The sequence below is a fragment of the Fusarium solani genome (assembly GCF_023522795.1).
Source record: "Fusarium solani strain SB1 chromosome Unknown bctg00000009, whole genome shotgun sequence".
In the NCBI taxonomy this organism is placed as follows: Eukaryota; Fungi; Ascomycota; class Sordariomycetes; order Hypocreales; family Nectriaceae; genus Fusarium; species Fusarium solani.
The window spans coordinates 2,353,827-2,374,885 of NW_027072144.1; the positions used below are offsets into that span (position 1 = coordinate 2,353,827).

The following is a 21,059-nucleotide window of genomic DNA, read 5'->3' on the forward strand; positions in this document are numbered from 1 at the left end:
GGCCAGCGAATTCATTTCTCGTCCACATCTCCCCGACTTCGAGCGCGTCCTGTCCGGCTACCACTATCTGTTTGGTGCGGAAGATACAGACTACCTAGAGCTCGCGGTGGAAGTCTGCGAGGTGGCTTCGTCCACAGACCGGGCAGCGGAATTTCTTCCGTTGTTCAGGCGAGTAGTGCCGAAGCTATTAAGCAGAGCGACAGACGTGGGACAAGCAATCTTATTTGCCGGAATGGGGTATTTGAAATCTCAATTGTTGACTGTGGAAGAAATGCAAAGATTGATGACAGATATTCTGGCTTATCTAGACTCCCACGGCCAGTTTTCTTGCGGTTACGAGATGTTATTTGAGCTCTCTTATGTTTATGCAGCCCATATGGAGTTGTACGACGAGGCGGACAAGTGTCTTGTGCAGGCCCTCGATGTCGCCTGTACGCGCGGGGATTTCTTCAAGTGTGCGAGCCATGACCGGTTATTCCTTAACATTTCCCTGAATGATTGGAGCGAATTCCATCCGTCATTGTTACACCCGAAATTTCGTTGTATCCCTTGAGTTGTGTTGAACCTCCCCCAGGTCGCGGCAAGGAGATGTAGCCAATTAAAATGCGTCAATCAAAAGATACCTGTCGCCCCCCTATTTCAGCCTGTGATAGAAGTACCAGCAATCTCTCGAGTTACAAATCGCTACATCACACTGCTCACGTTCCCATTCCATCACGAGGTTCCACCCTTGTACCTCCTAGAAGATGGTGGGCATGTGGGGCCTGGTACGGCCGGGAGGTTCAACACAACTCAAGGGATAGAGAAAGGTCTAAGGGCTCATCAGAATGATGTCGGCATTGGGGAGTCGGAGGTCTCATGTTGGATCCACCTTGCCACAACGTTTGCGAGAATTTGCAGTACCGACGATGCTATGCGCATATTAGAGGACGTCAGAACAGCTCTGCGGATATCACCTGCTCAGGTCATAGGAGATATCTGGAGTATCCCTTGAGTTGTGTTGAGCCTCCCGGCCGTACCAAGCCCCACATCCCCCCATTTGTCAGGAGGTACATGAGGGGAACGTAGTGATGCGTCATTAATTGATTCCGCCTTTATCACCCTACAATTCATTTCGAATTAATTGATGACTTCCCAATCAATACCTACAGAGATCTCGGCGGAGGCGCTCAACGCGTATGATGGTAGTAGCTTCATCAACGAAGATAACAGACGTCAAGAGCACGAGTGTGACAGCACCCGGAGACCGGCTTTTCTGCCTGCCGAAGACCGAGGCTTCACTTTTCAACCCTTCGAGGTGCCGCGACGAGAGCTTCTCATCAATAAGCTGCCCCAGAACCCGCTATTACCTTTCCAACACTTTATTCCCATTTCCCTAGTCAATAACTGGGTCAGGTACACCAATGACTGGGTCAGCAGCCTCATCCAAACCGGCGTTATTGATAGCCAAGAACACGAAATAACAGAACAGTCACGCCTCCACGCCTGGAAGCCAACCACGGCTGCAGAGCTATATATCTGGCTTGGAATCCTTATTTATATGGGAGTCCACAGCGAAATAACGGTTGAAGACCATTGGAAGACCTCTCAGCTAGAGGATCAGCGGGCTGAACACTCGATAATCAAGTTCATGACTTACAATCGATTCCAGCTTCTTTATCGTCATATCCTCCTTTTTGACCATACCAAATTCACCGACGGCGGCGGCGACGACTTCCCTATCGTCTTCCAATGCGTTGAGTCATAGTCTCAGCACATTCAACTTGCAACAACAGAGCTCTGAGAGCCGGGCACGCATCTTGCCGGCGACGAGGCTATGATCCAATATACCGGAAGGAATAAGCAAGTTGCATACGTCCCCAGTAAGCCTATCGACACAGGCTTCAAGGTGTGGATAGCCGCCCAGCTAGGCCTCTTCATGAGGTGGATATGGCACCAACCCGGCGCAAAATACGGCCCTGTTGGAGTTCAGAAGAAGAAGCCGGCATCACAAAGAAAGAAAAGCAAGGGAAATAGCAAGGGTCCTAGCACGGCTGATAAGGCCGACGAGGTTGAAGAAGTTATCTACGTGGCTACGGAAGCCGGGGCTAAGATCATAGCTCTCAACTCGACTCAAAGCGTCGTTATTGCCCTTATCAACCTATTACCGGAGTCGATATATCACATCCTCGTGGATAACCTCTTCTCGTCGCCGGACCTCTTCCGCTCTCTTCGTCAGCACGGCCACGGTGCAACCGGCACAGCCCGGCCTAACTGTGGTATCTACAAAGGTCTTGCAGAGGCCAAAAATGCCGATAAGGCAGGTAAGTCAGGGTTCCAATTCAATGGGATCAAGGCCATCCCGACTGCCGATAATCAGGTAAGATAATCTAATCTTCTTCTTATCTAGCGGCTGACTAGTCTTTTTCTTCCCTAGGTTAACCAAATCGCGTGGAAGGATAATAACCTCGTATTGTCCCTTTCAACCGTGTTCACCGGCGATGAGACGACTGAGCGTTGGAGGAAGAGACCATCAACGCAGACCCCAACGGCACGGCCAATACAGCGCTTTTTTGGTGGTGAGCCAGTCAAGCTCATATCGATTCCTACAATCGCTGCTTCTTACAACGACGAGATGAATCATGTTGACCGGGGCGACCAAAGAAGGTCATATCTTGGCTATGATCATCCTATCCTCCGGGGCGCTTGGCAGGCTATTGCTTGGACCTTCTTATTAGATGTGGTCCTTGTACATAGCTTCCTCTTGCAGCTACACGGGCAGCCGACTTGGAGCCGTTATACGAGTCAGAAGAAGTGGAGGGAATGCCTCTACAACGCGGTCTTCAAGGCCTTCCATCCTCAAAGTCAGTCAAGGAAGCTTTTTCGAGCCGGGGTCGAATTTACGCCTATTGCACAGCATAAATTCGTCCGAAGAGGAAAAAAATCAGAATGCCTCGCTTGTCAGGGGCTTCAATTGGAGCAGCCAAGGTCAAGAAGCTCAAGGAAGCCGTCGGCGCCGGTCAGTCGTAATAAAAGGAGACATCAATCAATTTGGGGATGTGAGCAGTGTAGTGTAGTGATTTGTAACTCGAGAGATTGCTGGGACTTGTATCATAGGCTAAAATAGGTGGGGGATTAGGTACCTTTGATCCGATGCATTTTAATTGGCTGCTCCCCCTGCCGTGACCTGGCGGGAGGTCCTCGACAATTGAAGGGATAGCAACCCGCAAAAGCAATAAAATAATAGGAATATCAAGAAGCAATCTAAAGCATCAACATCAAGTAATTTCCAACACCCAATATTCCAACATCTACTAGAGTTAATATGGAGAGACCAACGAAGCGTGGACGACCACGCATATATGCAACAGCCCAGGACAAAGCGACAGCAGATACTCAACGCAAACGGGAAAAGCGGCAGAAAGTAGCAGCTAGAGAGAGGGGCTTGCCATACAGCAATTTCTACAACTTGCACCTTCCTTCTATTATGCCTCCAGTTGATTACGGCCATCCTACCCAGCACTTGGATAATACAGCGAGCAGCCTAAACTTGATGACAGGCATTTCTGAGCACCTAGAACTCATTAATTTTAGCACTACGGAAGAAATAGAGTCGTTCTTCCTTCAGATGTCCATCAAATATAGTAGAATTAAGCTCGGGGACAATGCTGCCACGTGCCCATCCTTGACCGTCTCTTGATGCAAAACGGGCGACCAACGTATCTGGAATGCAACACAAGAATCTCTATCATCGAATAAACAGCTCGGGTGATCCAGTCGGGCTAACGATCTACACGGGAGCGGGCCGGCCTGACCTAAAAGGATCTGACGCCACCAGGCGATGCGGGACGAGCTGCTTATTTTAGCTTTCCAGCTACCCACCCTTCCCTTCTAGCGTCCACCTGTCATCATCGCCAGCTGACAACTGAGACACAACGGTTTTTGATCACCCTTACAAATAAGCTCGTTGCCTTGCTGCTATGCCGTACCACAGTTCCGCGGAAACCCTGTTGGAAGAGAACAGACGATATAATTTGCAAAGCTGAGCATTGGCCTTGTCATAGGTACCGATGTAGCCTCCGATTGCGAGTACCCGGGCCCGAGCGGCGAGCATGTGTGGCGGTTTAGCTCACATAAAAACAACTCCATCTCATCTCAATTGGTGGAGTGTCTACTCCTTTTTCCAGTCCCTGTGAGCTAGGATCGTTCCAGAGCGGGGTCGCGTCCAGTCAACCACCCGAAATGTCGCCAACATCCTTGCAGAACATCAGAAGAGGAGAGAGAGAACAAGGCGGCCCCTCTCTCAGATTTGATTGGTGCCCGCTCGAGTTCGTCAATACGGTGCCGCGGTATTAAAGCTAGTCGACTTACCATCCTTCATTGAGGGGAAACCTTGGTGAGAATATCACGCCGCTCAATCTACCAAGAAGCCCAACACGCGATTCAGGACGATTCAGGAAATGGCAGCAGCCAATGCAGAACCTATCGTGGCCCCCGATGAAGACGTTTGATGCCTCTCCTTGCATAAGAAGAGCATGAGCTGACTTTCAGTCCAGGCAGCTGACGATCGGGACTCGTCGCTTGGAGATGTAGGAACTGCTTCTTGCTTGTCGTGCAACCCCGTGGAGACAAGACCACTAATCCAGGCCATGGTGGTAGGATACAACATCGTCGACTGAAAGCCTGAGAAGTTCCATTCTCGACTACCGACGAGAAAATGGGAGAACGTATCATCGATACAAGGATGGAAGTGGGTTGCCGATGATCTCTCCTCTGGTGATCTAGAGAGTCCACAATGATGTCTGACGCGTGCAGAATATAACCTTCCGAACGACGACCAAGAAAACGAGAGGCTAGGTATAACAACCCCCTCGGCAGGTACTGGATAGTTCGTACTGAAAAAGTTCAGACCTGCAGCACAATTTGTTCCTTCTCACTTTCGACAACCAACTTGGTCTTTCGCCCCCGAACCTCTCTGATTCCAAGGTCAAACGAGTCCTCGACTTGGGCACTGGCACGGGGATTTGGGCAATTGAATTTGGTGACGACCATCCTGAGGCTGAGGTAAATTGAGTCATCTCAGAAGCGAAGAGTCAAAGCTAAAACTATACAACTCTAGATTGTCGGCGTCGATCTATCTCCCATTCAGCCGAACTTGTAAAAACCGGATTGCCTTTGGCGTTTCCCATAGTTACTAACAGTCAATCAGTGTTCCACCGAATGTTCAGTTTCTCATTGACGATATTGACCAGGAATGGGAGTACTCTGAGCCCTTTGATTACATCCACAGCAGAATGATGAACTTTAGCGTTCAGGATTGGCTGGGCTACTTGCGCAAAATCTACCAGTAAGGTTCATTTCGGCCTTTGTACTCTCCATCAACCCTAACTTGGCTAGGAATCTCACCCCAGGCGGCTACGTTGAACTCCAGGACATTGATGTTATCATGAAGTCCGATGACGGAACTCTTACCGAGGACAATGCACTCTTCAAATGGAACAAGCTTCTGGAGGAAGCGGCCATTAAGTTAGGCCGGCCTTTCGAACAAACCGACAAGTTCAAGGACATTATGGCCGAGGTCGGATTCACTAATATCGTCGCCACACGCTTCAAATGGCCGACAAATCGCTGGGCCAAGGACAAGAAGTACAAGGAGCTCGGAGCATGGAACAATGAAAACACAAGCATTGCTCTGGAGTCGTTGACTATGGCGCCATTCACAAGGGGCCTCGGTTGGTCTAGCGAGGAGGTAAATGTTTTCCTGCCTAAGGTGAGGAACGATTTGAATGATCCAAAGATCCATGCCTACTGGCCAATGTACGCGTGTCCATTAATTTCTTGGTTTCGTGGGCTAACGTATCGATAGTTGTTCAGTTTATGGAATGAAGCCTGAAGCCCAAGGGGAGTAGAGTGGTGGACTCATGGGGCCTGGATAGCAATGCCTGGCAGGGTCTTCCGTGTCACGACCCTCGACATGACCCGGCGGGACTCGGGGGCCACGTGGACACGGTGACCCCACTGGTCTCAATCATACCAAAGACAGTTCACTCTCGAGACAGTGAGCCAACCCACATCCCTCACCAGGGCAAGAGCGGGGAGAACAGACTCACTCACTTCCCCTTCGATGAGCCACTTAGTATATAGCACACACTCATTGCACTTTCTCATGTACCGGTAGCAGCTATCAATACAACTTGGCTACACCCAATGCCTTTGAGCACATCACCAGACGTGACAACCATTTGTTCAAAGACCACGTAACTAGTCCTCCTGCCAACATAACCCAGCACGGCCGGTTTATCCCTTGGGACCCAACACGATCGACACATTCGGTGCTCTGAGCCATGTGCCGCCAGATTGCCTCCAGGCGTTCTTGAGGGAGATAACGATGCATGTCTATGCTGCTCTGAACGATGCCCCAGTGTAGCTCTCACCGCGACTATGGGCTTTACTTTTCAACATCGTCAAAAGAACGAGGGTGCTGTTGGAGAACACCAGGTGGACAAAAGCGACAGGTTGCAGGCAAAGGGAGCTGATCGATCCATAATCGCCTTTCATCATTAGCAAGGTACGAGGCTGTGCGACAAAAGTGGGAAATTCCTGGAAAGAAGACGTAGACTCCGAATCGGGGTGATTGACGTCCGCTATCCATTCGAAGAAGAGGAATAAGGAGGGCCGATCGAATCCGGCACTCCCAGGGTTTTCCAATATCCAGCCATTTGTTCGAGGTTGAGTACCGGTTGGCCACGCCAGTCCATGTTTTCTTCCTATCGGCAGGCACAGAGGCGATTCCACGTTTTGTCGAGAAATTCTTTTGCCGGAAAAATGGTCCGACTCGGTCACGTCATCGGGCTGGCTTTCAACGTCCATCTGACTCGAAGTATCAGGAATGTGTGATGACCAGTCGGAGTGTGCTTCAAACCTAGCCTCTGACTGGGAATCAAGACCGGCGATTCTTGCCTGATCGTCTTGTGCCGGATTTCCTAATCATGGACTGTCCACCTGAGGCTATTGGATGTTAGTATTCCCTAGGTTCAGTTGTTAATGTGTCATATCTCCCGGTTCGCCTCCAGTCTCCCCGTCTCTCTTGCAAACTTGACCGCCGTTCGCACCGCCTGTAAATTAGGTGTCCACTTCTGTCCATCCGACGTCGATTTGCCTCCCCAGAAAGAACGAGAGATTTCCCATCATACTTTGTCCAACTTGTCTCATGCCTTCGCGCTGTGTCTCCCATTTTGTGCATCGAAACAGGAAATGTTCCATCGTCTCGGCTGCTTGTCCACAATCACACATGTCCGACTCCACCGCGCCTATCTGGCACAGGTAACTGTTGATCCTCGCCATTCCCGTACGGAGCTGCGAGAGCACGTCTGCTTCTCTTCTCTTTAGTCCATCGTATAGCGCTTCCGTGTGTTTGCCTGGCAAAGCTTTGTCGATCCTCTTGGAGTAGCCGCCTACTCTGTCGGGCAGTGCCCGCTGCTGCCGCAGTTGCAACTTCGCCAGTCTGGTCCGGGTAGAGCGAGCCTGGTATGGCAGCGATTGCGGCGTGCATTCTGCTCTGGTTGCTTTCTGCGCTTGTCTCTTCGCCTTGCGGCCGATGGCGAGGTCATCGTCCCGGCATGGTATCCATACCATTCTGACCCTGTTACTTTTCTTTCCCAGTCGTTTGGTGTACTCATAGATCTGTCGGATGGTGATCTGACCGGATTGCTGCCGTGGTCGTGCGATCGCTTTCAGTGACGACTGGTTGCTTGACAGCACCGTGAGTTCTCGATGTTGCAGCCCATCGGGCATGCAACGCAACGCCATCGCTATCGCCTCCAGCTCGGCCGTGTATGGGTTCTGGTCGTCTCGCGACCCGAGGGTGACCGAGTATCTGGCCACTATTTTGTCTGTCCGGTCCGGCGATCTGTATGCTACGATGCCACCTATACCTACGATCCCTTCTCTGTCGGAAGCACTGGTCACAATAACAATGTCGTTGGCGCTTTTGGCTGCTGTTATCGCCGCGTCATGATCAGCCTCGCATACCGTCGACACACGGCTGTGCCACGGTGGCACCGTGTAAGCCTGGATCGTTTCCATCCGCTCGATACCGCTCCCTTCGTGCGCAAGGGCTAGTCGCTTCAACGGTGACATGTATCTTCGACTCACTGACGCCCGGAGTGTTGCGAGCGGATGCGTCTTTGGCAGGGTCCGGATGTTGATGTATGATCTCGAGCCTGCATGGGCGTGTCGCTCGCCTACCGACTGAATGCTAGCTTCCGCTTCCGCCACTGCTGTCGCGACCGTTCGAAAGGCGCCTGTGATGGCTCGTGCCCCCATCTTCTGAGCCCTGTTGAGCCAGGTCAGCTCTCTTTCACCTCGTGCATGCGACCAGACGGCGGAGGCGTAGTCCATGGTCGGCGCAACGGTCGCCACGAAGAGCTGTCTAGCCGTACGCGGGGATAGCATCTTCAGTCTCCTCAGGCACATGGCCGCCGAGAGACCCTTGGTGGCGGCCTCGGCCATGTGCTTCTTGAATCCAAGCTTCGTGTCCATGACCACTCCCAAGATCTTGGCCTCCTGCTTCGGTTTGACTTCTTCCCCTTTGATCGTAAACGGTGTGTGGCTGGTGCGCTCGGCGACGCGTGTGAAGTGCACGATGGTTGTCTTGTCGCACTCAAACGTCGCTCCGCTACGCCTCTCCCACGCCAGTGCACGGTCGATGATGGTCTGTATGCCGTCTCTGTTCGCTTCTGCCGTTGGACCTGCGACCCAGGCTGAGTAGTCGTCGACGAACGCGATCGATCCTCCTCTCGAGTCTATCCTACTCTGCACTAGGTCTGCATTGAAGAAGAGGAAGAGGACTGGCGACAGCGGTGAGCCTTGCGGGAGGCCCGCCTGCGGCAGCTCCTGTAGCCTAGAGGTGTAGCCGTTCACCGTGATGGTGGCCCTGCGGTCCGAGCAGAACGCATCTATCCACTTGACCAGTTTCTTGGGTATACCTCGTGCTTCCAGCCTCTGCATCAGCCTGTCCTTGAACACCCCGTTGTAGGCTCCCTTGACGTCAAAGCTGACCAGGCTGACCACTTTGCGGTTCCGCCATGCTTTGTAGACCTGTTCCTGGAAGAGCAGCAGTACCTGCTCTGTCGATCGCCGTTTTCTTGCTCCAAAGTGGTTTGTGGGTAGTAGCCCGAACGTCTCGACGGCGTACGGGGATCCTGTCCGCCACGCCACGACCGCCTCGAGAATCTTGCCTAGCGTCGACAGCAGTGAGATCGGTCTCCTCCATGCTTTGGCGGCGATCGCGTAGTCGCCTTTTCCCGGTTTCTTGAGCGGGATGATCTTGGCGCTCCTCCACTGGTCCGGTAGTACTCTCCATCTATCAATGACGTTCGGAATAGATAGATGCAAATACCCGGGTCCTAGACCACTGGCACTGGCCAAAGTTGTTTCTACACCATCGCTGGTAAAGCCATCTTCTCCAGGTGCTTTTTCCATGCTTTGGCGGCCATGACTTTCTGCTCCACCTCGTCCAAGGTTATGTTTGGCATCTCCACCTCCGCCCGACGGGGCCGGATTCCTTCATCGTCGATGACGGCCGGCAGTGGCGGGGAAGAATGCGCTGAGCAGCTCCTCGGCTTGCTCTGCCTTGTTCTTTGTTTTTGCTCCATCCGGTCTCTTGAGCGGTGGGATCTTGTCGCTCATCGTATCACCTTCCGGCTTGAGATATCTTGCCGACTGCCAAATGTTGGCTCCGTCCTCGAGGAAGTCGTCCCAGTGCGCCTTCTTCTGCCTCCTGATCGTGTCATGGTATTCTTTGCCTGCTTCCTTGACTCTCTTTTCCAGGTCCGGCGACCGTTGACCTCTTCGACGTTGTGACCTCGCCTGGTTCCTCCAGTACGTATACGCCCGTCGAAGCCGGGTTAGGTCTGTTGTCCACCACCTCTTCGCGTACGGGGATGGCTTTGCTAGTGGCACGAGCTTGTCGATTGCTTCGAGCACAACTCCCATGAGCATGTCCGTTTGGGTCTGCACGCCGTCATCCCATGGCAGCCATCGGAGCCTTTCCTCCACTCTTTCTCTGATCGCTGTCCACGGTGCGTTCTTGAACAGCCGTCGTTCGCTGGTTCTCCTACTCAAGAATTAAAGACCGAAACGGGGCCGAATCCAATGGCTAATTCCATATAAGAAAAAAAGGCGCTAATGAACAGGTGAAGCGAATCCATTGCACCCCAATGGATTTGGGTCACCCGCAAGTTTTATCTAGTAAAATGCATTTTAATTAGATACACCGATTAATTATATAAAGGATAGGTTATAAATTTATTTTTGGTGATAGAAAACCGTAATTGCGGTATTGCGACCCATTTGAAGTTTAAATAGGTCATCAAAGTTGGGTTTTGGGTTGCGGGTTGCCAAGTAGCCTTGGGTTACAAGGGGGCAGCAAACGCAATTAGATCGAACTCCAAATCAGCCACAACGGTGCATGAATAAAAAGCAGATGAATCGATAGAGAAAGGTTCATTTGATTTTATGAGATTACATTAAATGTTTAAATATTTTCAGCAAGAATTTTATTCTTCGTGAAAATCAACAACAGGAATATACAGGGTAAATCTAACTACTACCCTGGCCTGATCAGACCGTGGGAAGAACGGTATCCCTGTCAACTCTCCAAGAGCCAATCAGAGTCAGTTAATGTTGAACTGCTATCTTATCTTATCAGCTGACGCAGCAACTGAAAACAAACAATCACCCGATCACGTCCATACACACCATCAATATCCTCGTCCTCAACGTCACTCAGCGCACAATCGCAGAACGGCTCCAAATCGTCGTGTCTGCAGGAGTCACATGGACTCTGAAGTCATTGCCGCCTGGATCTGCGACCAGCACCTTCTGCTCCACACCTGCTCTGATCCACAGACGTGTTCGTTGCCGCTCGAGTACGAGTACGAGTCCTCAACCTCTCCCTCCCCGCGGCGGCGTCGACACGTGCTCGGCCTCTGTCCCTCAGCGAAGCGACAACGGATTGATAGCGCCGGCACCGATCCCATCTCCGACGGAGAAGCACCGAGAGAGCGCGATATGCGACGCAGCCCGAGAAAGAAAGACGACAACCACCCAGATCAGCAAGACCCGTTCACGTCCGACGACAACGACGCCGATATAGCCGCCCATCAAGTTACACCACGGCCCCGTCGGAGTATTCCTCAGCAACGGCAGCAGCTGCATCATGTCTTTCCACCGCCCATGTCGTTCACTGCCAAGCTTAGCACAAGCGACCGGCAATCCTTTGCCTCTGGCTCACGAGAACGGAGCAGTGCCACCAGCCGCACACGATCTACGAGCCCCATCAAGAACCCAGACGACCTTCTTAAGCTCGAGAAACCTGTCACATGGACGAGCCCTGACCCTCGTACATTGAGGGACACGGTGAAGAAGACAGGGAGTGCCCAGGCGCTGGGCTTGTTTGACGATGTTTGGAGAGTGATACAAGGAGAAGGATACTTGCCGCGGGAGCTGAAAAAGATCTTGAAAGATGAGCTAATGGTTAGCGAGTCTCGCTTCGCGGCTGAGGATAGAGTTCTGGTCGTGGATAAGAAAGAGGTGGACGATGCCAGCCAGCTCTTCCCATCTTTTGACGCCGGGATAGCCAGCCTCCTCGCCCTTTACAACGAGCTTAGCGCTATTCGCAATATCGTCGCTACTACGATACGGTTTATAAACACGACTCGTTCTGAAGCGACGTGGAACGACCACATCCATGGCCCCGCCCTTCGCCTGGCTGTCTCTGGCATACCGCACGTCGGCGCTGAGAACATAACTCAAGCCGCCATCGCCAAGGCTTTTATCCCACCCTCGCGCGGGGAGCTTGAGACCTTGGGCGGGAAAATGATTGACTACGCTCTTCTGCTCCAGCCTGATAGGGATCTCGCCATCCGCATCGCCGACTTCGTCGACGGCTTCGATGGCCCACGATCCTTTAACCAATCGACACATGGCCCGCTGTGCTATGAGCCCACGGGCGTGCTTGTCGAGACCAAGGTTGATATCCGACGGCGTGCTGAGGGTAAGGCTCAGCTGGGAGTATGGTTAGCCGCTTGGTACGGGCGTGTGGCCAAGTTTGCGCCGCTGCCTCCTGAGGATCCAGGTACGTTGGCGAACCTGCCCTTCCTCCCAGTCCTCCTCGTTGTGTGTGAGAATTGGGAGCTATACTTTGCCTTCGACAGAGATGGCGAGGTTGAGGTGTGCGGTCCGCTTGAGATTGGCAGCACCGTTACCGTGGATGGCTCATACCGCTTGCTCGCGGTGTTGCGACTACTGGCAGGCTGGGTTAACCAAGAGTTCCGTGGGTGGGTTGAGCGGTGTGTTTCGTAGTCGACGATAGCAGATATCATGATGATACATTACAGAAACGACTAGCGAGTCATCCTAAACCAGCAATCCAATCAAGAAATCAATCACATTTATTAACATGATCTTCAAAGAAAGTCTATCGCCATTAGCATCAAAACCAAGGCGGTCAATAGCCCTGAAAAGGAATCTTATGTATAGCTGGAGTCAGAGAGTTGGGATCAAACTACGATATTTTGGGCCGTATCGTATTCTCCATCTTAATATACGTCGCCACGAAAAAAGTCTTCTTTGTCTAACTTGCCTTTAATATGTTCAGGCTATGGTAACCTGAGTTTCTTGATCTCCGTGTATTAAAGAATTACTAAGGGAGGGATATCGGTACATCACAAACCCCCAGGTAAGCTCAGTTTTACTTCAAAGTTGAGACTTATTGCCTCCTGCAGGGCCTGCCACGCCTCGATTTATGTTTATAAGTCCGTGCAATAGATGATATGAGGTATTTGATTGGTTTGATTTTTAAAATGGAAGAGAAATTACGGGATGATGACCCTGCAGGCAGATGATCAAATTAATCTCGGCCTACACGCCTCTTGTTTCGACTCAAAGACAAAAGTCGGAAGGCACCTTAGTTTGGGAATTATTGATCTCACATTCGTAGCAGCGCTCGAGTGCCCTTTAGCCAGCATCCAAAGCTCTTAGGTCTTAGCTTCGACGCGGAGCGGGAGGGCCAGAGATCCTGATGGGATGATCTACGTTATCTCCTCTCCAGGGAAAGAGAAAACTGTGTCGATCCATTGCCGTTTTGGTTTGATAGAAACCCTTGTCGAAGAACCATCGTCAGCTTGTTTAACCGGCTGCAGCCCCAATAGCCCCCCTCGCAGGGGTCGAGTCTTACAAGCAGGGCGGACATGAACACGGCCTAGATAGGTGCCTAACTCCAGGCAGCTGATCAAGTTGTGGTGGAGACATATGGGTATCTGACCTTTATTTACGCTTGATCGGCGGGGAAGCGTTTGTTCAGCTTAGCGGGTCACTGGCTGGTGTGGGAGGGGGTAAGGCGCAATCGTCTCAAAGGAAGACGTGTACTACGGAGTAAGAAATCGTGGTGGGGCGGTGAGGGGAGAAAAGCGACTCAGCCGCAAGTGCGACCAGATTCGAAATCATTGGCCCGTCGTCATCTTGCCTCAGTTGAAGGTGACACTGAAAGTTGCACCAGTGGGTAGTTGAAGCCATCGCTTACCCTGCACACCTTGTCAGATCAAATCGTGGGAGGGCACACAGGCCCGCCCCGTGCTGATCGCTTAGAGCCTACTGGATGGTCTGCGTTATCTAGTCGCCCTCAAAGCAAAAATCTTGCTGCTACATTGCAGGTGCTGATTATAACCGAGCTTCCTGTCCTACCTCACACGATACGAAGACCCATGAGTTGCTTTTCTACTGGCAGCAACCAAGGCGGATAAAACCGGCAAGATGCGGTGTTTTCCCAGCCAATGTTACCGGAAATGCCTCAGACCTGCAACAATACCAAAACAGTCATCCCCTTTGCCGTCCAAACTGCACCTTGCCTCGGTCGAACTGAGATGGCTTACTGGGGGGGTTGTGGGGGCGCGCGGTCAGCTGTGCTACGTTTGTGGGGGCTCGAGCGGTGGTCAGTGATCAAATGACCCTCTTTGTGTTGCTCGAGACGTGTATCCTGATGAGGTATTGGGTCCGGGAAGGGAGACCATGCCGTCGTTATTGTAGCCTGACAGCTCTTGGTGTTGTGAATCAGTATTGTGAATCACTTTGTGGTACGGAGTAATGAGGCTAGACGGCAAGTGGGGCACAGACAAGCAGCGGATCCGCGATTACTAGACAATAGTTTTAGTGGAGTCCACTTCTTAACGCCTGTGGCTGTGCATCCGGGCTGAGGGGTACCTCGAAAGTACCGCTGCAATAACAAAGTAACGAGAGAAATTCTTGCGCTTGCTGAATCTTCAGTATGTGCGCACCACCACATATTCGTGGGCCACAAATGAGGTTTCCTTCCTCGCGGCACAACACACAATACACAACTTACCTTGCCACATGCGTTGCCATGCCGTGACAATCAGAATGTCATCACCTCTAGTGAGACCAGTCATTGATAAAGCCAACTAACACATTCATTACCTTATTTAGTGACAACTCCAGCCCGCTTTATATGAACTCACAAGCGGCTATAAACACAGTTTCTCATTCTGCGCGCAACCACCGATAGCACAGAGTAACCGATGCAGGTTGGGCATCCATGCATCCAACGACCACTCGTCGAGGTGTCTAGTTGGCTGGCGATATGCACGTTGCGGACCGCACAAGGCTGGCGCTTAGACTACCCCTCTTCAGTTCTGATGATGCTGAGGGTTGGATGCTGGGCGACTCTGTGCTCACACTTCGGGTCACCTTGTCGGTTTTCTCAATCACCTTTGATAGCAGTTCGCCCCCGACGACCAGGTATTCCAAAAGACGACCCTAGAGCCTCCCACTGACAGGTCTTCCTGCTTGTTGGTGATAATCATCGAAATGAGCCCGGCCGTCCCCATCATCATAAGAAGCCTTACTCAGGCGCAGGCCATCCAAATCGCCAGAACATATGGGCCGGCCGCGCTGCTCTGGTTGCTTCAGATATTGAATCAGCGGAGAGAAGGGAGAGCATGGAGACAGCAAGAGCAGACGTTCCAGGAAATACACGTTCCAGGAAATGCAGGACGCCCTATCACGGTTACTTAACGACATTCAGACGAGAGAAATTCGAGTCGTCCGACAGGCGTTCAACTCGACCCCGACCTTCATAGCCTACTTCCAGTCGGCCGCCCTGGGTGCTATACCTCTAGCACTGTTGGATCTCGCGAGCGCTATAAAGAGAGTTGGTGTAAGTCACGATGCCATACGATCCGAACTCGCGATTTCAAACGTCGCGAAGGTACAGGGTTGGGATAATGGTGGGTTCGGAGCGTATGTGCATCGCTTCGTCCAGAATGAGATGGCTGCGGTCGACGGTACACGGGATGGTGCAGATAATCAGCACCACTTTTTCTATGTTTGGCACCCGGATAGCGATTGGTATCCTGATTTCGAAGGAAGGCAGGCAGCAGACCCCCTTGGTCCTGCATTTGGCGGCTACCATCACGATCTCCCGACTATCTGCCTGAGGATGGGAGCCGATAGACAAGCCCTTGTTGCGACGACTGATTATGGGCATGCCGCCGTGTTCCATCTCGTCATTCCGGCCTACTATCCGCTCGTGATCGACCGTCCTGTTGCCTTTGCCGACGAACTGCTGCCGTTGGTTGTTACCGGAGGCCGACATCGAGCTACTGACCTTGTGTGGTTTGCCCTTCGTCAAGGCTCAGATGCGGAGAGACTGCATCTCAACTTTATTGGTGTCCTGCCCGAAAAACCTCAGAACTCAGTGATGATGGGCGGTCTTTTGGGGCCTTGGGCTGCTGGCTTGGTAGTGCTGGTTGTGTAGTTGCATCGGTCGCCTTCCCCCCTTGCGCGCCAGTTGCAGGGAATGTAGCTTCGTCATTGTGCGTGTCCTTCTTTGCATCCCATGCGATGGGCATGGCAGGGTTAGCTTACGAGGTGTCTACGAAAGAAACCACTCAAGTTTTAGGAAACCCTATATTCTTGGAGTGATTCTACTTACTCAAGAATTAAAGACGGAAACGGGGCCCGTCCAGGGGGGAACCAGCACTTAGGTTTTCAACACTACAACCAAGATTCCTTATCTTGTAACGTATATGTATAGTAAGCGTCGCAGTTAAGTAAGCGTCGCCCTTTTCTTAACCTCTAAACTAGAAATCACAATAAAAACACTATAAACCATTTGATCAATTTGAACTACTAACTATACTCTTCCCCAGACGTCTCAATCACTACCTGATAGGTCCTTGCATTATGGCCGGGCTTGCCGCAGACACCACAACGCCGAACACCCAATTGCGCCGACCTTCCTTGACCACCACTCCTCGATGATTCATCCACCACCTGCGCATTAATATCCATCTGATCAATTACCTGCCTTCCTTCCTCCACTGTCATAACCCCTCTTTTCTGTAGTCTGGTCCTTTTTGCCCTCAGGCGCCGGCTTAGTATCTCATTTGCCTCTCGAAGGCCTTTAACCTCTGCCCTTAATAATGCTATCTCATGCATATTTCCCTTCACTGCCTTCGTAAGAGACCTCATAGCCTCTATAATTGACTCTATGGGGCTGTTCTGATGCCTTCTGATTCGTCTTTCAAGGTATTCAGACTAAAATCCGGCCTCAAGCACGGCCTTTGGGGTCCTTGAGACCCAAGGGGTGGAGGGTTTAACCCCCTCCTCGGCAGGCATTAGAGTCCATAGCTACACATCAAGCTTTAAGACCACAGCTTCTGGGTCAAGGGAATAAGGCCAGCTCCTTTGAAAGCTCCCTTGATATTTCTTTCCGTCATAGTGGCCTCATATGCAGCGTGGAAGGCCGGAAAGAACTCAGTCTTGGAAACGTGGTTATAGAGCATCTGATCAATCGCTCTATTTCTCGACCATAAGCTCGCTTTAGCACGCTAAAGCATCCAACATCAAGGGGCTAGAGTACAATAAAGATGAGAGGAATGAGGTAGCATACAAAGCCGGATAATCTTCTTTTCCTCACAATATCTCTCAAATTCGATCAAGTGGTAACTTTCGTGGCCATCAAGGATCAAGAGACGATAGGAACCAATTGATCGATTGGTTATGCACCGGTCAAAGTGTTTAAGCCACTCTAGGCCGGTCTCGTTATCGGTCCAGCCATTTTGGGTCGTCGCAATAGCCCAATCGCCCGGAAGGTTGCTTTCTCGGTACCAGTTGGCGAGGTGATATTGGCCCGCACTAATGATAAATGGCTAGATCGCCCAGCCTTCCGCGTTGATCGCTTGAATGACTATAATCCATTCCCGGTTTCCAGTCTGCACTGATTTTGGCTCTGAACGCCTTTCTGAACCTATGACGACCATTCCACTTGCGATCATGCCCATAAGAAAGCCAGTCTCGTCAAAGTCATAGATATCATTTGATCGGATGCTATACTTCGCGATTGTATTCGCCACAAGCCGAAATCAATGGCAGATAATGGTTAGATCTTCGCACTTGGCTCTCTGGTAGTCATATTTGCAAAAAAAACGCGTCTTAAGGTCTGGATGTCGCCACGAAGTTTGAGGGCCAGCGCACGCCGACTGGTGACGCACCACGATCGGCAAGCAATTGATCAGCCGTTTCTTTCACACCACGAAGCCGGGGAATCCTCGCGAATCTAGGTCAAGAATAAAGTGAAGAAGGATCCCTTCCTTTAGATCGGATAGCTTGCGTGATTTCGGGATAGTATCAGCTCGGGCTTGAATGCCTTGATTGCGGTTAAAGAGAGTACTATAGTTGGCTTTATAGATTCTTGCGACTCGCCGGAGACTTAAATTTGGGGTATTTTTATAGGCCTGAAGGGCAAGAAGAATTCTAGCCTCTCTATTTCCTTCTGACATATTAGGTGGTTGAGAATCAATTGATCAAATAGTGATAATGTAGGTTGAGGGATTTTTGATCATCTCACTTGTCTGATCATCTCACGTATTAACTTAAGTACGTCAGTAGAACTTTTCTATTTTTATTTTCTGTTATGTTGACTTTCCTTTAGACTCGAATCTTGAAGCGGCAGAGGATCCCTCCTCGCCTGCGTACAAGAGCTACAACACGCCCATCGATTCATACCCTCGCTTCCGGCACAGGAGGGGCTGAGGTTAAGGCTCATTTCGATCACCACTAAGATATTACCATCCCAAACCCCCATACTCTAGTAATATAGAAAACTGACACACCATAAAGCCCGCCATTATTAAAGAATATATCGGCGAGATATAGTTTTACATTATTTATCATAATATTAACTAGGAGAGTCTCATCGTCTTGGGTATATCTTCCAGGATTAACTGCCAGAGATATCTAAAAGCTGTACCACGCACCTCGTCTACAATTACGCTCACATATCGATCACTCTTATAAAGAAGCCGCTGGTATAATAAGCGGTATTGCATTCCGGCCGGTTGAGCGCCGAAAGTTCGTCAAGATAATCTTTTGCACCGTCTTATCAGACGAGCAGGCCAAGCGGTACGAGGCGCACGTCATATCGCCTCTCGAGGACTACACCAAGACACATCGGATATGGTCCAATCTAATGATATCACTAGAAAGAGGGTCGCCTCAATCCGAGTCAGGAGGCGATTTCGGCCATACATCATAGTCCACCACATCCTCCCAGCGAAGAATCTCCTCATCGCTACTTTGAGGCGGTTGGAAATAGCCCTTCTCTCCATCGTCATCATTTCCTGCTGTGCGTGATGCTGTCGCTGCCGGCCTTGGGCGGCGCTTTCTGTTTCTTCTTCTTTCAGAATAGAAGGACACCCGCGCCTTCCCCCCCATCGTTGCAACTCGATCGGATGGCAAAGACACCATAAAGCTAGCTCCCGTGCCGCCATGGCGTCCTCCAATCCGTCATGTACCCCAGATCCCAGGCGAATTTGGACGTGCAGCAGATCCTTGCACAGCAATTCAAGACCCCACCTGCGACCTGTACTTTTTCCCCTGCCGAAAGCAGCTTCAGCGGTAACAATAGCAGTGTCGATAACCTTGGTATGTACCACCCGCAGAGCCTTCAGATCGTTTTGTAGAGACTGTCCTACAAGCACGGTATGCTCGTTGACGTGTTTCCAGAGTTCTTCACGCGCTGCCTCCCAGCCGTCGAGAGCTTGCCGAAGAGTGACGGCTATCGACATGATCGAGGGCGTTATACCATGAATGTGACTGCGCCATTCAAGAATAGGCTCCCGTGGCTTGACGAGGGAATTCATCAATATTTCTCCGGTGAAGAAGTCGACAGCGCAGATTGATACCACTTCACTTCTCCCACCCTCAACACCTGCCATCTCGCAATCGAAAGCGATGGCCTTTCTTTTGGGGGATAAGGGTTCGCAGACAGGGGTAGGAAGACATTGCTTTAGCATCTTGGTTTGCTTCTGTCCACTGCGAGACGCTTTGTTTAGGTCATCTGGCAAAACATACCCCTCCATTCTGAGGCGATCTTGTGAATGGCAAGTGACGAGGAGCAGATCGTAAACGGCATTCATGTCTAGCGGCGACAAGAGTTTGTATTCTCGGTCGCTGGAAGTATATGATCCAGGGATGAGGGGGGATAAAAGTATATTAGCACCTGTGTCCGGTACTGAAGGAGGGCTTGCTGATGGCACAGCTGCGCGGGGCTTCCAGTGTTTATCGGCTCTATGCTGCGCCAGAGAGTTCTTGCTGCCAAACCATTTGACGCATTGATGACAGCACTGATCGGCTTGATGCCCGGTTTCCAAGCAGTGCTTAGCAAGATTAGAGGGGCTTTTGAAGAAGGCGAGACATATTTCACACTGTCGCTGTCTGTTTGGCTGCGGCTTCTCCATTTTCTTTGTGTATGCTCCAGTGTATGGTGTTGAAAGAGGAGAAGTAGAGGCGATGAAAAATCGCTCAGGCCTACTTGAATCTCAGATCATTGGGTTTCAGTAGGGCAGCCAGATGGGAGGGCTGGTACGATAATTGGCTCGATGGGCCGCATATGCACTGTTGGTGTTAGAGCGAACCGTGGGGAGTTTTGCAGCCACAGCGGCTATTGAGTGTGCCACAACGATGCCTTAAGGGGTGCACCCATTTTTAGAGCGGAATAGACAGTTGGTGTGACGGAACGCCCTGAAACCCGGTGCGAAGAGACACCTTCCTCCGCTTCTACTTTGTAATCCTTTCTATAAGCTAATTAATAAATAAAGCTCTTGTTTTAATACTTATAAGCTTATTAAGAAAGAATATAAAATATCCCTTATAGTAAATAAGAAATAAAATAATATCCTTAATATCTCTATTAAAAAGAATTAACTTAGGGAGTTTAATAGCTTCCTTAATATCCCTAGCTAATATTAGAGCTAATTAAGGGGCGCTAATATCTATACTATTTATTAATTAATTTATATTTATAGCTACTAAATTATAGCCTAGAGCTATTAGAGCTTAGCGGCTATCTTAGTGTTACTTAGAGGCATAATATAAGCTAATAAGTTAATAGAAATATTATTAGATATATTATTATTAACATAATATTATTTAAGGTAATACTAATAATCCTCTAAATAAGAGCTATTAATATATAATAATTATAATATTTCTTAAGGGATAAACTAGTTATACTAGTTTATATTAATAGAAGCAGATATTATATAGCCTTAAAGGATAATATAGGTTATGTCTAGTAATATACTTAAAGTATTAAGTATAACTAAGTTATATTAATAGCTAAGGTAGCTAATATATAAGGAAGTATATATACTAAGTAGGTCACTAGGGTCTAAGTAAGTGAGATAGGCTTACTTATTATCCCTATAGTAAGTAGTATAGGTTAGCTTATTATTATAAGAGTAAGCGGACTAATATCCTTACGGATTAACTAAGTATCATAGGGTAGTATCTGGCATATGACCTGAGATCTATCTAGGCCGTGATAATCTTGGGTATCTATCACTTGCACTCGTGTGATATCTACCCTTAGCATCCTTATCAGATTTTAAGAAGCCAGTCGGAAAACGCTGTCACTTAATCTAGAAACTGCACTGCTTCCTCGGCTTGAAAACACCCGGGACCCTCCTCACCAGAGCGCTAACGATAGCTACCCAATA

The 21,059-nt window shown here is 50.2% G+C and overlaps 6 protein-coding genes across 6 annotated transcripts; 3 read left to right on the forward strand and 3 right to left on the reverse strand.

Annotated features, from left to right (window-relative positions):
* Positions 1–4,696: 4,696 nt before the first annotated feature.
* Positions 4,697–5,888, forward strand: MRS44_013783 (uncharacterized protein; the record flags this gene model as incomplete). The annotated part of the gene is made up of 7 exons (XM_065617226.1): positions 4,697–4,706; positions 4,795–4,836; positions 4,889–5,043; positions 5,099–5,136; positions 5,189–5,326; positions 5,377–5,796; positions 5,846–5,888. 7 exons carry the CDS (start codon positions 4,697–4,699, stop codon positions 5,886–5,888), a joined length of 846 nt encoding a protein of 281 aa, XP_065473298.1.
* A 1,213-nt stretch (positions 5,889–7,101) lies between these two features.
* Positions 7,102–9,462, reverse strand: MRS44_013784 (uncharacterized protein; the record flags this gene model as incomplete). Its single annotated transcript, XM_065617227.1, has 1 exon — positions 7,102–9,462. One exon carries the CDS (start codon positions 9,460–9,462, stop codon positions 7,102–7,104), a length of 2,361 nt encoding a protein of 786 aa, XP_065473299.1.
* An 84-nt stretch (positions 9,463–9,546) lies between these two features.
* Positions 9,547–9,981, reverse strand: MRS44_013785 (uncharacterized protein; the record flags this gene model as incomplete). The annotated part of the gene is made up of 1 exon (XM_065617228.1): positions 9,547–9,981. The coding sequence occupies one exon, from the start codon at positions 9,979–9,981 to the stop codon at positions 9,547–9,549; it is 435 nt and encodes a 144-aa protein (XP_065473300.1).
* Positions 9,982–10,818: 837 nt separating this feature from the next.
* On the forward strand, positions 10,819–12,345 carry MRS44_013786 (uncharacterized protein; the record flags this gene model as incomplete). Its single annotated transcript, XM_065617229.1, has 1 exon — positions 10,819–12,345. One exon carries the CDS (start codon positions 10,819–10,821, stop codon positions 12,343–12,345), a length of 1,527 nt encoding a protein of 508 aa, XP_065473301.1.
* Positions 12,346–15,043: 2,698 nt separating this feature from the next.
* Positions 15,044–15,814, forward strand: MRS44_013787 (uncharacterized protein; the record flags this gene model as incomplete). Its single annotated transcript, XM_065617230.1, has 1 exon — positions 15,044–15,814. One exon carries the CDS (start codon positions 15,044–15,046, stop codon positions 15,812–15,814), a length of 771 nt encoding a protein of 256 aa, XP_065473302.1.
* Positions 15,815–18,555: 2,741 nt separating this feature from the next.
* On the reverse strand, positions 18,556–19,799 carry MRS44_013788 (uncharacterized protein; the record flags this gene model as incomplete). The annotated part of the gene is made up of 2 exons (XM_065617231.1): positions 18,556–18,680; positions 18,929–19,799. 2 exons carry the CDS (start codon positions 19,797–19,799, stop codon positions 18,556–18,558), a joined length of 996 nt encoding a protein of 331 aa, XP_065473303.1.
* Positions 19,800–21,059: the final 1,260 nt, after the last annotated feature.